Genomic DNA, 18,358 nt, shown 5'->3' with positions numbered 1-18,358 from the left:
GGTGTTGCTTTAAGTAAGTAAGTTTGCGACCGCAGTCGAAGGTTCCCTTTTCGTATAGCTGTCTACGCGAAGGTAGGGGAGGGTGCGTGCATTAATTTGTAAGTTAATGGAATTAATGAACCAAAACCATACCCTAAGGTCCCAAATAAAAGGGGGGGGGGGTTCGAGTAAAAAAAAGGGGGGTGAGGGTACGGAATTTTTTTCATAATATAATAAAATTTTGAAAAAATAGATAAACGTGGGCGGATCCTAATAAGATCAGGGTGGTCCGAAAATGAGAACCCATCTACTTAGGATTACTTCTAGAGTTTCTTTAAGTTACCTTTCACTATGATGAGTTCTGTAAAAAGTTAGTATATGGTTTCAGGAAAGAACAACCAGGGCAGAGACAGAAAAATATGTGATCAGCGACGGAAAAAACGTTTAACTCGACTACCTATATCTGGTGAGCATGTTTAACTCGATTACCTATATCTGGTGAACATGTTTAACTCGATTACCTATATCTGGTGAACATGTTTAACTCGATTACCTATATCTGGTGAACATGTTCAACTCGATAACTATATCTGGTGAACATGTTTAACTCGATTACCTATATCTGGTGAACATCCGTACATTTCCATTCTCAAACAAGCCCAATCGCTTTCGCCAGTACCTTTCCAGTGCTTTGGTTCAATACGAAAATATCGAGCAGTAATGTGATGCGAAAGCTTAGTAATGGTTTCACGGCTCCTTGACTTTGTACCAAAAATCATCTGACAGTAAAAACAAAACAACGAAATAAATAAGTGTTTTTGTAAAAGGCAAAAAATGCTCAATATATATCAAAAACCTAAATTATTCACTTACCTGAACTATTCAAAAACAACTATTTTAATTTCGCTTGATGTCTATTACCTGAGTATTGAAAAATACCTTACATTCTAAATACAAAAGGATAAGATTTCAATCTTGTGTCATGATTGGTTGAAGGGTAAAAGGTTTTTTTAATAAGAGTCACATCGTTTGCTTACTCATCAATTTTAACTCACAAGCTTTTTCAAATTGGATTGACACGGATGTGGAGCAAGATTAGTCAGAAAAAAGAAAAGAAAAACATTTTTTTTTGCTTATATCATCATAATATAACAATAGGCAAACACTGCTCTGATATAAAATATGTGTCTGATATGAAACGGGAACATACTTATGTAAAAATAAAACCTTTAATTGAGTAGTTATTTCAAAATGATAACTTCAAATGAACTCAAAGGGAACACATAAAAGTTGTCGGGCCTCGTGAAAAAAATCACTGATAAGACTGTATTGTTTTCAATTTGATACCAATGTGTGCAGCGTGTCCCGTGTCGTATTTTTTATAAAATAAAATTCTTAAAAATCATTATCTAAAGTGAGTTTAGGATAATTGAAGTAAGCGATTGGTTCAATTCCCAAGATGATTAAATAGGTTTTTGAGGTTGAAATAGTATACAGGGTGTCCCTAATTAAAGTATCGAGTCGAAACACAACTATGAGTAAAAAGTTTTATGTGCATGTTCACAAAATTGTATTTTAAGCTCTCCCTATTTTTTCTTTGTCATTACGATTAATTTATACGTTGTAACTACCTTTTGTAATAAGCCTGTGTGATGGAGAACGTTCTTATATTTTAGCGATAACACACACAAACTTTTCTACTCAATCGCATGTTCAAACTCGATACTTTAATTAGGGACACCCTGTACAAGTCACACAATTTTGCATAAATTATGAGGATTTTACTTTATTTATAAAAAACTTTCCGCTTTTTTGGGACACACTGCGCAGTTATATTAAAAGACTTTCAAAATATTAGGAGAAGATATAGGAAAAGTTCAAAGGGAAAATCTAAAGAGTGTTTTCTTGGGAGGGAAAATTGCCGCTACAATCGGTAAAGAATACGCAGCTGGCACGCAACGTTGTTTTAACGTTAATCTAATGTTCACAACGTACATATAACGTTAGATGAACGTTGTAACAGCGTTGTGTGCCAGATGGTAGGTCACCTGAATACTATCACCACAACTCATACCATTCTGTGCTACATTATCGACTGGACACTGAAAAAAATTATTATTAAAGTGAATACTATAAATCGAGTGGGTTTTCGAGTCATGGAGACTCCACTGTACAAATTCCGCGGTCTAAATAAGTTCCTTTATTTCGATGTTTTAAAGATAGACTAGGTGATCCACCTCGGCGGTAGCACAGTCCCCTGTCCAGTAACATCTCTAGATTAAACGTTAATAACTTTTGAATCTTTCTTTTCGCCATCAAAAGCAATGCTTGTAAAAAAACATTATCAAGGTAAAACTTGACAGACTATAATTTACTTACTTATTTATGTTTATAAGGCATTGTTAACTGAAGGGACAAATAAACTATTTCGAGAAGATATTCGAGTAATAGAGAGGTTCAAGTTTCTACTGTGATCAAAACTTACCATGGGGAAATCACCAGTACAATACTCATCCACATCACAATTGCTGGTTGCTTTTCGACACAACGTGCCTTCTTTACGAAACTAGAGAAAAGAAAATATCGTGCGATTGGATTTCAACTAGCCTATACTAGACGGATGTCACGGCTTTTTTCTATGAAGCATTTTCGGGCGCTAAATATTTTTTTGAAGCTCTTACATTAGCTAAAAATAAAACTTGCGTCAGAACACTTGAAAGGCGCCTTTTTTTCTCGAAAATCTTCAAAGTGTAACTCAGCTCTAGACGGCCCGATGCTCGGACATTTCCCACAATGTATTCGAGTCGGCGGGGCAAGTTTTAGTTTTTACAAGCTCCTATTTGATTTGGTTGGTCGTTAAGATGTAATAAAAGAACCTTATTACTTTTTCTAAAGAACGTGTCATCTCTATCACTTTAAATGACCAATTAGTGAAGTATCTTGTAAAAACTCCAAGGCATCTCGAGTTAGCTTGCCTAAGGTGGAAATTGTTGGCAAGCAGTGGCTCGTCGGGTGATGTTGCTAGGGAGATGACTAAATGTTTTTTGAAGAGGTCTTTTGAGCAATTGGTCATGTCTCTTGCACTTGTGGGGAGGGAGTTTATAACAAAAGAGGACCCTCTTGTCAAAGAGCACCCCCTCCAGATGCTTTAGTGTTTGGTATTAACAGGTTTGAGATTGCAAGTTCTGCCCAATCTCTGACATGAACGACAAAAGATGCCTCTCATTTGATCATCAAAACTAAAGTTTGGTATGTTGGCCTTTTTTCGATACATGGGAAGTGAGTGCAACCGGTTTGTAATTGTCAGCAAGTCCTTGATTCATTTTCTTGTAAACGGGTGCAATGTGTCCAGTTTTAAAGAGTTTTGGTGTGGTTCCTTTATTGATCATGTTTCTCCAGATGATTTGTAGAGGCAATGCAATGGATTTTTTAGTTTTTAGAAGGAGAATAGCTAGGAATCCAAAGGTTTGCCCCTTTTATGGAATCATCAACCAACAAATTGACTAATGATGCAAAATCAATACAAGTCGGTCTTCCTTCAGCCATTACCCAACTATGAGCTTTCTCAACCACAAAAACCAATACTTAAATTCGAATCTATATATTAATAGCCGTAGTCGTATGTCTGTTTTCTGTTTGTGTGTCACTTTCGTTTACGCAAGCAATTTTTTCTTCTCGATAACTTTGTTTTGATTAACAGATCGGATAGAGCTAGGTTTAGAATTTATTCAGGCTTTATTTAAAACCCGTAAGGCGATGCGTAGTTTTGTTCTTGGGCTTCCTCTTACGCACCAGTTGAAGTCTTTATTGTTATCGTCTTTGTTAAGTTTCTTTACATCTCCTTTATCTTTTTCCCAAAGTATATTTTATCCGGGAAATCTAAAAAAAATAATTACAATATCAAACTTACGTAACATTGTTCTGAACAGCATCCTGGGTAATTGTAATGACTGCATTGCACATGCGCTTTTAATTTACATTTCATTGGTTCACAACAATTGTCTCCATTCTTCTTACAATTCTAAAAAGTAAGTTGTATGATTTTTTTTTTATTTTGAATTATATGATTGATAGCAAAGGAGCACAAATTCTTCATATTTCCCAACGCTGTATTCAAAGATGGTGAAAGCTCTATTGTGCGTGACCGTTTAAACCTTTCTTAGCAGTTCGATATGCGAAAACACCTAACTAAAAGTCTATTATTGCTATTAAACCTATTTAATTCTTATAAACGCGACCTCTGTGGTGTGGCGCTCATTGAAGGGTAACGCTAAATAAAGGAAATACGGCAGTTAAACACTCCTTCTAAGGCGATCGTTCAGCTAGACCCAGTATCTAGAATACAGCTAATTTCAAAATTCATTGCCATAGAGCGTTTGTTGTTATTGTCTTTTCTCATTTGAGATTTTTCAAACCGACCGAAGACGACGAGAGAAGTTTTGCTATTTATAAATCATACTGCTTCGCAGATGTCTCCATACGGGAATTTTTTATCAAACAGACAACACACACCACAGAGTGCACTACGAAGCTATAAACGTGAGGAAACTCTGGTACAGAGTATTTTTTAGCATGTGTGGTATACTTCTTCAAATCTTTCGTGAAGATGACGGGTGACTCGCGAGTGGCAGGGGATGCTTACTCTAGGTACCGCACCTGATCTCATCTTTCTATACTTTTTCCATTTTCTTTCGGTTTAGATCTCTTTTCATTTTTGGGTTCCTATTCGCTAAATTTGTTTTTAATTGTTATAGTAATGTGTCTCTAGTGAAATTTGGTTGGTTTGTCTTTTGTCTTTTAGGATTTTGGGTGTTAAAATTCATTGGTCATTTGATTGTTGTCATATGATGTGGCAAAATTGCTTGTGTTTCTTGAAATTTGATTAGCTTCTTCAGATATAAAAAAGATGAAAATCTTCTATTAAAATACTAACCTCCTCGGTACCACAGTCACATTCTTCTCCGGGATCCTTGATACCATTACCGCATCGATGTAAAATTGGCTATGGTTTTGGAAAAAATTAGTACAATATAATGACATAAATACGTTAGAATTGTCACACTGGAAAACACAAAACAAATCATCAGAAAGTTGTACGTACTACAGTCAAAGAAATTATTTTCGAGTTACCAGAATTTTACTTAAATGTGTATATATAAAATATAAGGCTTGTTTATCTTTTCTTAATTCCATTTCATTTTTCAATTTCAGTTGTTTTTTTTGCGTTGTTATCGCGCATGAAGAATTGTCACGACCGACTATATCCGCCATCTTTGATCGGAGTCAAACTGCGTTAAGGCCGGTCTCCACTTGCGCGCGCTGCGATCACAACTTTGGCTTCAATCATTTTTGCTTGGAGAAAAGATTACGTCATAAAAACGCAGCGCGCGCTTGGAAAAAAAGTTGAATGTATTTCAACTTTTTTTTCAAGCGCGCGATCGTTACGTCATATCGCACCAATGGAGTTGCTTCATTTTTCTTTTGACCAATAGCGTGGAAGCTTTGCTCGAAGAAGAGCGATCGCAGCGCGCGCAAGTGGAGACCGGCCTTTACATTACAAGTTAGGGAAAAGTACATCTAGACATCTTGATATATTATAATGCTATTGATTGATCAAAATATTTAGCTTGGCTCAGATTGAGAAACCGGGTCTCCAGGTTTTATACAAAGCTCAGTATAGTTTCACAATCCGTGATTCGAGTGCTCAGAAAACACAGTAGCATAATCATTTGTTTGTACCAGACGATTTTTTCTAGACACCGTTCTATCTGTAACTTTTTCACGAAAATCCCTAGCCTGGGAATCCAAGCGTTAAACTTTTTCCACAGTCTAGCTTATGATATTTTTGCTGCTTGTTTAAGACTTCTGGCGTAGGTAACGCTCCTGCAAGGAGATTTTTCCTTGCAATACAGGTTCAGTCTGATTGGCCAGATTTTGTTCGCGTATTACTTAGCTGTACTTTCGCGCGCATTTTGATAATTTCGATGCACACGCATAATTGTTTATAACATTTTCTGTGTCAGGCTAACCTGCACCAAGCTCTATAGTTTTAGAACTTTGTGAGGTGAGCCTTTTTTTGTTTGTTTTTTTCTAAAATTATGAGCATGGATTTCCCAGGCTAGAAAATCCTAAACTGATCATTTAAAACCCTGGACTAAAATTATCTGGGATTGCGAAAGTGTCAGCGAGTTTTATATAAAGCTCAATGATATCCCTCATTAGTCTACAAAAACATTTTCTACTAACCGCTTTGGGTGGCTGGTTGATACATGCAAATTCTTTGAGCGCCAATCTTTGTAAGTTACAATCACTAAACCCAGGACGGCTCGATCTTAAATTATAAGAGAGAAGTTTTACGAAACTTTGTTGCAATTCTAAGATATTTTGACAATAGAGTAGACAAGAAGGACGCAAATTTTCTGTAGGAGAGCAGAATTTCGTTATACCGTGATTTTATCTGCTTAGACGAAAATAAAAAATGTAGTGTTTCCGGAATGCGGGTGAAGGAAAAAAAGCTCTCATGCGGCCGGCCGGAAAATCTTTTTTGCTATTTTTGATATCTTAAGATCATTGAAATAGAACTTTAAAGATAACTTTTATGTACAAACAATATGAAGTAAGCCCTGAATACTAATTTGTCAACTGCTAACGAACAAAACTTGATTTACAAGCGGGAATATCTAACCAAACAACGTAGCTTGAAAATATTTTTTTTCACCTGGTCGATTTCCGGAAACACTACATTTTTTTTTATTTTCACCTTATATATTATGAATATATAATAATGTGTCATAAAAATCTGCTCTGCTACATTTTGCACCCCTCTTAACTACGCTACTGCTAGAAAATCATATTGCATAAAACAATAAATCAAACCTAATCTGAAACAGATTTTGCCATACAGTTTCTTTACTGGTTGTTAAAAACCAAAGTCATTGCTAACACAAGAGTGACGAATTTGGTACAGCAAAAGTTTGATCTGTATGAAACTCAATGCATTTTGTCCATCTTTATAATTATAATTTAGGTCGAAATACCAAAGACAAAAGAAATACTTATCAAACCATGGCAATTTTTTTTAATCTAAAAGTTAAATATTCAACATAAAGGGACAAGAGAAAGTTTCTACAATGACATTTTCCATATTATTTGCGTATGTGTTGCAAAATGCAAATAATTTTGATAAAAAGTCAATGCGTTTGTTGAAATCAATCAATGCGTTTAAAAAATGTTATCAACGAAATATAATTACTTGGATCCACCCATGAAACAGCCTCTTGGAGTCAAACATGTACATTCATCCCCATCTAAAGAAAAAATTCAAAATATCACCAAAAAATTAAAAACAGTCTCCGTTCGAAATCATCCCCATTCCACGCGCACCTTGGTTGCACTACACGTTTTTTTTTATAAGAACAAACTATATAAGAACATAAGGCTTCCAGGTCCAAAAATTTAAGAACATTCTAAGAACATTCTAAGGCTTTGGAGACTTAAAAACATGCAATTTCTTAAGAAATTACATCAAAATGCTCAAAAAATACTGAAAATAAGAACATTTTAAGAACATGTAAAACGTGTATTCTTGGTCGCTCAATATTCGAAATAATGATATGGTCTCTGTATTTTCCAAGCTGCATAAAGCATACAAAGAATTTGCAATCACTTGGTCAAGCTTTGTCAAAAACAACTAATCACTGAGAGAAGAGAATTGCTCTGTCAATTGGTAACATCCAAGCAGGAGTAGAATAATTTATGAAGGAGAGAAAAGATCTAGTTTACACGCTTTTTTTATAAGAAACCCAAAATTTCTGAAGCCTTAGGATGTTCCTAACTTTTTCAGTTTTGAGCCTAAAAATATTCTAAACATGTTCTTATTTTAAACATTTTGTGAGCATTTGTGTCCATTTTCTTAAGAAATTGACTATTTTAGAGTCTGCAAAGCCTTAGAATGTTCTTAACTTGTTCTTAACATTTTGGCCATCGAAGCCTTGATGTTCTTATATAGGTTGTTCTTGTAAAGAAACGTGTATCGTCAATGAGAAAGAAAAATCGTCAAGCTCACCGTGAGGAAAATTGAAATTATGACCAAATTCATGCCCAATGATTGTAGTAGGACCACTGATCGCTGTGAAAGTCCACTGAAAAAAAAAGAGAGAGAAGTTATTATTTCGCATTATCTGATCTTGTTTATTGAACCCTTTCCCTATGGGTATTGCGATTTGCAGCAGTTGGCAGCAGTAAGCAAAGAATACTCATACACGTTTTTTATAAAAAACCTTAACTTGGCTCCCAGCCTGGAGTTCCTTATTTTTTTAGAGAATTTCAGCCTCAAACTTCTTCATTGAGTTCCTTCTTTACTAAGCTACTAAGAAAAGATTTCCATTATAACAAATGGACTACAGAAAAAGGCTTATTGAATGTTGTTTCGTCAATATTCGGCATCTTTTTGTTTAGGTTTTTGTAAATGTGTGAAAGTTCAACTCTCTTTTCTTTAACTTGTTTTCTTATTCTCAGCCTGCGAGCAGTTCCTTAACAATTCCTTATTTTTCTGACCATTTTCAGCGTCGAGTTCCTTATAACCGTGTTCCTTATAAACGTGCTCCTTATAAAAAAACAAGTGATACTGTTATGGACCTACCTGGTTATGCATTTAACACATACATAATTTGTTGAACGGTGAAAAAGAATGCGGCTATTATATTTTGATTTTTCCCACATATATAATTGATATCTACTTGAGCGTGATCGGTAAAACAATCATTCGGAAAACAAATAAGTGACGATTTATTAAAATTCGTCGTTTGTTCTCATCATTGATTGTCCCCCGTGCCCATTGGGGTGGTTTTAAGTGAAGGGATTGGAAGGAAAAAAATATCTACACGTTTTTTTTTATAAGGAACACGTTTATAAGGAACTCAAGGCTGAAAATGGTTCAAAAAATAAGGAATTGTTAAGGAACTGCTCAGGCTGAGAATAAGTGGATTTGAAAATAATGTACCTTATTGGGAGTAATTTGACCAAATTTTGATCTTTCAAGGGGCAAAAAGTTCAAAATTTCCTATGTAGTAAGGAACTCGATAAGGAACTTTGAGACTGAAATTCTCTGTAAAAATAAGGAACTCCAGGCTCAGAGCAAAGTTAAGGTTCCTTATAAAAAAAAAACGTGTATCTCATTAAAAAAATGAGTAATTTGACTGAGAACATTGATGCATGCTTTTAAACAGTGATTTTTATGGATAAAGATTCAATTATTGAGGCGAGAAAATGTTTTTGTGAAAATCTGCTTCAACCATCTTTTACCTATGCTACCCTACTTTCATGCAAAAAAATCAGATAGAATTAACGATGAAAAAAAAATTAAAATATTTTACAGAAAAAAAAAAACTTTTTTAGCCGTTTTTTTGCCTGAAATTTAACAAAAAAAATTTTTCCCAGAAATCGGGCTTCGTCACATTTTTTTTTTAGGCAGTGCATCGTTGTGCAAAAAATTAGAAAAAACTAATGAGCCAATCTTGAGAAAAGCTCATAACGAACGAACTGACGGACGAACGAACGGACAATTTATAGGACTTCCACCGGGATAGGTCCAAAAAACGTGTAGTTAAGGTAAATGGACAAACTTACTAGATTGATAGAATATTGTAATGATGTACAAACAGAGCCCATATAAGCCATGCCGACGACGCCGTCATCCCAACTCGTTTTGCTAAAAGATTAATGTGAGCAGTAAAGTTACAATTTGTTTAAAAAAAAATGAGGTTATACCATAGTCCGTATAAAAAACCCCGGTCTGGAAGCCATTTGTTTCTTTCTATTGTTTCTTAATTGAACTTGCGCAAAAAAATTACGAAAATGCGCAAAAATTACAAAACTGCGCACAACAAATGTTTTTCTGTTTTTAATGATTTTCTTGATCACTTTGAGTCATAAAATGTGTTCATGAAATCATAGTCCGTATAAAAAACCCCGGTCTGGAAGCCTTTTGTTTCTTTCTATTGTTTCTTAATTGAGCTTGTGTTGAGAAATTAGTTTGTTTTGCTCACTTTTTGATCATGTGATTAAATCTTAAACCAATCCCAAGAGGAATATTTAGTAACGTGATCAAAAACTGAGCAAATCGATTTTTGTTTTTTGATATTAACAAAGGAAAAAGCTAACAAAAAGTTAAAACAATAAGCTTCCAGACCAGAGTTTTTACACGGACTATAGTTATACTTTTGAAACAAGATATGTGACAGTTTGAGGTTGTCGTTGTTAGTAGCTATATAGCTTAATTATTTGTCTTGTTGTGTTTAGACCCTGTAGGGTCAACCATATAACCCGACCCACGGCATGTGGCGCCTTTAAGGGTAGGTTTTATATAATCGGGACAAGCTGGAGCTTTTACAAGCTCTTATTTGATTTGGTTGGTCGTTAAGATGTAATAAAAGAATCTTATTTCTTTTTCTAAAGAACGCGTCATCTCTATCACTTTAAATGACCAATTAGTGAAGTATCTTGTAAAAACTCCAGGTCATCCCATAAAATCCACTGATTTTGAATGCCAGTTTTGGCGGCACATGCTGTTGTTTAGAAATCGAGCGCCCCCAAAACTTATGAAAGACACAATGTACGTCACATTTTTTTATTATTCTCATTGCTTTAGGGGGGGGGGGCGCGAATGTAAAAATGCATCTGTAACCTGATTTAAACCTGAGATCAAGAGAATATCAATAGATACACTTTTTTGTCAGACTAAATCAGAGACTAAGTCCCAATGAATCTTATAAATCACCTAAACCTGTATGGAAACAAATCTCGAGCTTACAGGAGGTAGAGCAAATGTCACTTTCAAAATATAGTCACTTTAGTACAATAAACTTTCTCGGGGACTTATTTTCGCGGATGGCACTATTGGGAGACAATATTTTCAATTTTTTTTGCCTTTTACTGCCAAAAATTCATGTTGGTTGTCGAAATACGCATTATTAGCGCTTCTTTGATACCAGTAAACAGTTTAAAAGTAGTTATTTAACATTTTTCGAGATTCGCAGATAAGGCATTTTCAAATTCCCAGTAGGAATAATGATATCCCAGTTGACACCCAAATCTGCAAAATCCACGAAATTTAATTCTCGCGAAAGTTTACCCCATTAAAATAAACAATCATACCTGAAAAACAAACCATGATCATAAGAGATATCTTTGAAAGCATCTGTTTTCCGTAACTTCTCTGCGTGTTCCTTATAATTACCTAATTCTTTACCCCCTTTATTTTCACGTGCGAAGAGATCTTCGGTTTGTACCTCAAGAGCAGTTAATACCATTCGAACACCGATAGCCTGATAAGACTAAAAAAGAGAAAATTTTAAATTTGTGCCAGGAATGCAAACCAGTTTGTAAGTGTCTTTTTTAACTAAAGGGGTAGAAACCTTGTTCGAGTGACATTCGAGTTATGGTAACTACACTGTATTCAAAATTTAAGATACCAAGCAAAAATCCATGGATTTCCGATACCGAAACAATTTCAGAATTCCGAAATACCGAAGGAATTCTGCCCGATTTCCGAAATTCCGATGAAAAAAGGGTCGATTTCCGCAATTCCGAAATACTGTACGCCCCCCATTCTTTGTGGCTTCCCCGTTTTTTCCTGAAGAATTGTCATTTCTTCATTTCACTGATCTTTACCATGACATACATTTTTTTCAAATTATCGAGAACTGGACGGCGTATTTAATGTGAGCGAAGCGAGAAAAAGATCTCCGGGGGAGGGCTAAAGTGAAGAGATTTCTTTTTTCATTTGATCGTTTATTTTTAAGCCAGCTTCAACATTCAAAACTTTTAGTGCGTTCAGCTACAGCTTAACCGGCGTGCGACGCCGGGTACCGGCTAGTTATGTTGTATTGTCCCATTTGGGTTTTGAAATAGGAGCTTTGGGAAGAACTTTTCAGGGTATTTAATACTAACCACATCCACTTGTCCAATAGCATTCAATATTCTCTCCAAGATCAACGATTTATTGTTATTGTAGCCTTCTGTCTGAAATTTCAAAATAAGGAAGTCTCTCAAAATATTTTTTTGAAGAGACATATTGAGCTAACTGATTTATAAAATAAATGTTTAGACAACAATATTTGAAGGTTTTCAACTATCTTTATGTGAGTTGACTAATATGTAATAATGCAATGACTTCAGCCATGTGACATAATCTGAGCCTTGGGTGATCAACTTGAGGATGATCTCCTAAGAAGAAAAAATCTTCAAATCCAAGGCCTGGGAAACGGCCAATGTAGAGGTGGGAGTTTTATAGATCCCTTTCATCTTTCATCGATTATAATCTCCAACCAAAAAAAAAATCCACTTCCCAGGCTTGCGATTTCTTGGAGGTGTAAAATGGTAATTTTCAGGGCGGGCTTTATTTTGCTGAAAAATTAGAGATTTGAAAAGCTCCCCAAAAGTACCAATTCCACAGGCCTGGAATTTATTGAGCTGTAAAATTGTAATCGAGGTGGTCTTTCTTTTGCTGAAAAATTTTGAAATTTTGAGATTTGAAAAGCCACCTCTGTGTATTTTTCGGGGTATAAAATGACCATTGCCTGTGCTTGTATATACATGCAGATAATTGGTAATCAAATAAGTTCCTTACCACTCCTTTATCAACAGTTGCCAAAAGTTCGACATATCTTGTTTTGTTAGTTGTCAAATATTTTTTATATTGAGGTTCAACATCAATCAGTTCAAACACTCTCTGAAAAAATGAAAGCAAAATGAGTCAGGTTAGTAAGGTCATAGACAAATCCTGATAATTCAAACTCTTTGCTTTCGTTTCTTTGAAAAAAAATTTTCAAAATTACTATGAGATCTAAATATTTCCTGCAAAAAAATCCTGTAGAGTTTTGTCAAATAAGTAAACCTCCTTAGGTAAACCTAGTACCTAGAAAAAATAATTACCTAACTATTATTACTTAGCGAGTCTTACTTATTACGAATTTCCTTTTTCTGGAAGGTTGTGCAAGCTGAGCAACCTGTTTAACAGTTTTGTTTGGAACTAAAACAATACTAAAAATCATGATAAATACTTCCTAAAAGATAACTTACTAATCCAGGGATATTTCCATTTTTGGTGGCATCTCTACGCTTTCTGATCATTGGAGCTTCAATAGATTCATCATTTTCTAAAAAGAAATCAATATTGACGAGAAGAGTAGCTATATTTGTTAATTACAGGCAATAGAATTTGAATGAACTTCAGCTCCTCATTTTAGATTAAATACTTTGTTAGCTCTTAGACTGGTGGTGCAGTGGTAGAGCATCTGGCTACGGTTCGCAAGGTTGTGGGTTCAACCCCCAGCCAGGTCATACCAAAGATTCTCAAAATGGTACTTGATTCATTTCTACTTGATGCTCAGCAATTAAGAGAAGGATCAAGGGTAAGTGGAAAAATCCAGGGAGAAAGAGTGGCCCTACCTTCGGGTGGATAGTTATCGAAAGAGGAGCCTTCGGGTTGCCTCCAACTCCGGTCGTAGACTTACTTACTTACTCTTAAACTGTTCTTATTGAGTTTGCAAAAATATGTTTTATCTGATATCAACTTAATTTGCTATCATGTAGAAACAATGTTAGTGCAGTTAAACTAATTCCATTCCAATAAAAGCGTTGTTTCAATGCACTCAAAGCTAATTGATTTTAGTTTTTATTGATTGATGTACTGTTTTGTTTTTACATAAATGTTCCCGTTTAATATCAGACACATATTTCATATCGGGACAGTGTCTGCCTTTTAGTTATATTATGCTGATTTAAGCAAAAAATGTTTTTATTTTCCTCTTTCTGTCCAATCTTGCTCCACATCCGTGTGAATCCTGGTGAATCCAGTAAAAACGCTTTTGTATTAAAATTTATGAGTAAGCAAACGATATCACTCTTATTTAAAACCAAAACCTTTGAAGAATATTTAAGTTAGGCGAAAATAAAAAAATGTATTGTTTTCAGGAAACCAGACTTCGTGAAAAGGAGGTCAAGCCATGATTTAGACTTAAAGTTCAAGTTATCAAACATCGTTTGGTTAGATAGTCCCGCTTCTAAGTCAAGTTTTGCTCGTTAGTAGTTGATACATTAGTATTCAGGGCTTCCTTCATACTGTTGGTACATAAAAGTCATCTTTAAAGTTCTATTTCAATGATCTTAAGTTATCAAAAATAGCAACAACAAAAAATATTTCCGGCCGGCCACAAGAGAGCTTTATTCCTTCACCCACATTCCGGAAACGCTACATTTTTTATTTTCACCTTATTAAAATTAAATCAAAATTTAATATTCCAGCAGTTAAGTTATTGCATTATACGAGGTGTCCCAAAAGAAAGTCCTGTTCCAAAACATGGCTACAAGTAGAAACAATTTGTGTGTCAAAAAGTTGGTATTCGATAAGGTCTTTATTAGATTCTTTTTAGTACACGTTAATTGATTTTATAGTTTCACAAAAAACTAATTTATTACACAATCGATATTTTAATCATCTTTGGCTGCGTTTAGACCAACTGGCATTTGTAATTTGGCATTTACTCATGAGGGATTCGATTTTGATAGCTTTTCCATTGTATTTTCTGTCATGGCATTTAAGGAATCGTCTTTTTAGATTCATTACTGAAAAGGTGATTCCCTCAAGTTCAACTTTGACAGATCAAACAATGAAAAGCATGGAATTTCTCAAAAACTGCAGCCATTAAGACTGAAACTTTTTGCCGTAGGGCTAGGCTATGGCAAATCGTGCAAATTTTACAATCTATAGAAAGAACTGAATAAAAAACGTGCAAATACTTTTAAAAATCAAAAATGTCATTTTTTCTCTTTGTTTTGGTTCCTTTGTTTGATTTGAAATGCCAAAAAGGGGATTCCTTTGCTCAAAATGGCATTTCAAATGCCAACGAAATGCCAACACGCTGGCATCATTAGGCATTTGACAAACCGAACAATTGCGCGGAACAATAGAATTCAAAAGAATACTGCAAGCAATTACAAATGCCAGGCTGGTCTAAACGAAGCCATTTACGTGTTAAGTAAGCGTTGCATTAAAGAGAAAAACTAGACATAAACAAATATTTCTCCTTTTAGCCGTGTTCGAGCAACCTGATAACAGCTGTTCATAAACACAATCACGCAACTTTGTTGTCATCCCCAGTCCTTTTAGACGAACGCGGTCCTTACGATTTCCAGATTGCATATTCGTCAGATTGTATGTTTTCACCCATCCCTTTAGAGCTTCAGCGTGGTGGGCAGAAAACAACCACAATCTGATCTCAGGTTATGTTCTAGACATTCTGCACAATATATGAGAAACACAAAACGAACTATATACCAAAGAATGAGCCTTTTTTAAGCATGTGTTGGATATTGTTGACATGATCATCGACTCTTATAAATTGATGTCGCCCTTCTTCATCCTAAAAATTCAAAAACATCTAAAAAGTAGGATTTTCACAAATCAGGCATCAAATAATCAAATGATATACAAACAAAAGGCATTTAAAGAAAAACTTTTCTTGAAAAAGTGCATAGGAAAATACGGGAAAGAAATAAAATGTCATTTTTTCTCTTTGTTTTGGTTCCTTTGTTTGATTTGAAGCCACGAAGCCACTGGCTGCGTTTAGACCAGCCTGGCATTTGTAATTGCTTGCAGTATTCTTTTGAATTCTATTGTTCCGCGCAATTGTTCGGTTTGTCAAATGCGTAATGATGCCAGCGTGTTGGCATTTCGTTGGCATTTGAAATGCCATTTTGAGCAAAGGAATCCCCTTTCTGGCATTTCAATAAACACGGAGCCAAACAAAGAAAAAAATGACATTTTGATTTTTTAAAGTATTTGCCGTTTTTATTCAGTTCTTTCTATAGATGTAAATGCAAGATTTGCATAGCCCTAGCCCTACGGCAAAAAGTTTCAGTCTTAATGACTGCAGTTTTTGAGAAATTCCATGCTTTTCATCGTTTGATCTGTCAAAGTTGAACTTGAGGGAATCACCTTTTCAGTAATGACTCTAAAAAGACGATTCCTTAAATGCCATGACAGAAAATACAATGGAAAAGCTATTAAAATCGAATCCCTCATGAGCAAATGCCAAATTACAAATGCCAGTTGGTCTAAACGCAGCCACTGACGTGATATATATGGCTAATTTCTAACTTCATTGCTGTAGAGTATTACAAAACGATAAACGATATCCACATAACAATTCTTTAAAATCTAGTTTGTGTAGAGCTATTTTCGGACGTGAAATTCGATCTCGTCCCTGTACACCACACGATGACATTATTCCAGATGTGTGAAATTCAATCTTCAGAATCTTGTGTCACGCAATGTGATTTAATGAAATTTAATGAAGTCTTTTTCACAGGATTTTTGACTTTGAAAATATCAATTGGCCAGTATGCGCCCAGTCACTGATCAGAACTCCTGCGGAAATTTTTATATTTTTCTATGCGCGCATAATTTATGGAAAAAGCTGACCTTGCGAAAAAAGATAAACAAATAAAAATGAAAACACAGGTTTATTTCTAAACAAAATGGCCGCTGGAGGAGCCTTTATGAATTTGGAGTTGAATTTTTTGATAATTGTTCGTTAAAGTCTTGATTTCTTTTATGAAATGTACAGTATCAAAAGAAATTTTAAGCCCATGTAAACCCACCCTTAGACACACGAGGTGTCTTTTTAGACATTTCTAAGGCCTTTGACCGAGTTTGGCACGAAGGCCTTCTTTTCAAGCTTAAGTCATATGGGGTTTCTGGCTCTCTCCTTCTTTTGAACAAAATTTCTATGGAAGGCAAGAGGGTAGTTCTTGGGCAATCCTCGAATGGACCCGATTTCAGAGGTACCTCAGGGTTGTTCTGGCCCCTCTTTTTCCGTATATATTAACGATCTCCCCGAGATATAATTTCCTGATAAAATTTTGCTGAGACTCTTCTTTTTTTCCTGATTCTTGATCAGATTAGTGTCTCAAGAACCAACAGGACTTGCAAAGTAAATAGGGGCTTATCAAGGGAGATGTCCTTCACCCCTGAGCCTCTAACAGCCCGTGAAGTCTACTTTCAAGGGGCAAACCTGATCTCCAGTATTCATTCAACAATTTACCCATTGCGGTTCAAGATCATCATAAACATCTTGGTCTTATACTTGATCAAAAGTTAGCCTTTGATCGTCATCTTGATGAAAAAAATTAAAAAAGCCAATCGAGGTATTGGTCTCATCAACTGGACGAGAACATACGAAATCTTCCTTCAATCTCTCTTTTCAAAACCGCGATACTCAGATTCTTAAAACCAAATGCCAATTCGGTTTTCAGACTGATACAATAGAGGGTGGGTTCTCTTAACCGTTAGGGTCGATTCAGTCATTTCGGGACATAAAGCAAACCAATTTGCGACACGTTGATCCTTTTTGCAACGGCGAAATAACTCTATCGAACTACACATCATTTTTGATGCATGCTCTGATTTCTCCGATGATAGACTGTAATGTTTGACGCCTTCTTCAACTTGACAGAGCTTGCTACCATTAACCCAAGAATACTCTCCAGAATACTTCTCTTTGGGGATTCGAATTTTAGTAACAACCTAAGTCATGATATAATAAGTATAACCGTAAAATTTATCCAAGATACCGGTCGATTCGAGGGTCCGTTGTTTTTTTTTGATTTTTGTTTTAATTTTGACTAGTTTCTATGTTTTTTTTTTCTCTTTTTCTTTTATAGTTCCTCTCTCCTGGCGTTCCTCTAGCGGTTTTTTTTTTTTGCGGAGGGCTGGAACCTTTTAGTGTTTGTATTCTATGTTCGTGTCATTACTTATAAATAAAAAATAAAAATAAAAAGTTTTAAGCGCGCCCGATGAAATTTTAGTAGAAATCAAGTTTTCTCTAAACATTCCAACTATCACTATTTATCAATAGAAGAATGCATATCAATAGAAGTATATTTTTTACGTCTATTGACCTCTATGAAACAATCCTTTATAATTACAATTTATAAATCATATTTTCCCATTCCGTTGCAATTTCTTCCTTGAATCTGCTGAGAGATGAGGCATTCACAACCTTGACGCCTAAACTATTCCATGCATCGATTCATCCGTAATAAAGCGAGTTACAGTAGTTTGATATCCTCTCATTCCATCATCGGCAAAGTTCCTTCCTAGCTCCTGGTTATGCTTGCGCTGATGTCGATTACGATAAGAACGAATTTCTTTGAGCTGGCATCATAAACATTTAGATCTTTATATATTTCAACCATGTCTCCGATTTCACGCCTTGTTTTAAGGGCTCTGGTAGCCTGGGATTCCAAGCTCATAATCTTAGAAGAAAAAAAAAATACCTCACCTCACAAAGTTCTAAAATTACAGAGCTTGGTGCAG

General features: G+C 35.2%; 1 protein-coding gene across 1 annotated transcript in view; it reads right to left on the bottom strand.

The window, feature by feature from the left end:
• Positions 1–18,358, bottom strand: part of LOC136801050 (uncharacterized) — a 66,631-nt gene that overhangs the window by 35,203 nt on the left and 13,070 nt on the right. Inside the window, exons 3-16 of the mRNA XM_067057678.1 lie at positions 15,317–15,401; positions 13,060–13,136; positions 12,608–12,709; positions 11,929–12,000; positions 11,134–11,312; positions 9,607–9,688; positions 8,045–8,120; positions 7,232–7,286; positions 6,226–6,310; positions 4,913–4,981; positions 3,890–4,000; positions 2,465–2,545; positions 2,028–2,081; positions 596–758 (exon numbers count right to left, since the gene is read on the bottom strand). Coding sequence (XP_066913779.1) covers positions 596–758; positions 2,028–2,081; positions 2,465–2,545; positions 3,890–4,000; positions 4,913–4,981; positions 6,226–6,310; positions 7,232–7,286; positions 8,045–8,120; positions 9,607–9,688; positions 11,134–11,312; positions 11,929–12,000; positions 12,608–12,709; positions 13,060–13,136; positions 15,317–15,401 — 1,291 coding nt within the window. The remainder of the gene's footprint in view (positions 1–595; positions 759–2,027; positions 2,082–2,464; positions 2,546–3,889; positions 4,001–4,912; positions 4,982–6,225; positions 6,311–7,231; positions 7,287–8,044; positions 8,121–9,606; positions 9,689–11,133; positions 11,313–11,928; positions 12,001–12,607; positions 12,710–13,059; positions 13,137–15,316; positions 15,402–18,358) is intronic.

The sequence above is a fragment of the Clytia hemisphaerica genome, unplaced genomic scaffold (assembly GCF_902728285.1).
Source record: "Clytia hemisphaerica strain Z4C2 unplaced genomic scaffold, Clytia hemisphaerica genome assembly, whole genome shotgun sequence".
NCBI classification, from domain to species: domain Eukaryota; kingdom Metazoa; phylum Cnidaria; class Hydrozoa; order Leptothecata; family Clytiidae; genus Clytia; species Clytia hemisphaerica.
The sequence above is the reverse complement of the archived record's forward strand: the minus strand, read 5'-3'. Positions and strand labels throughout refer to the sequence as shown.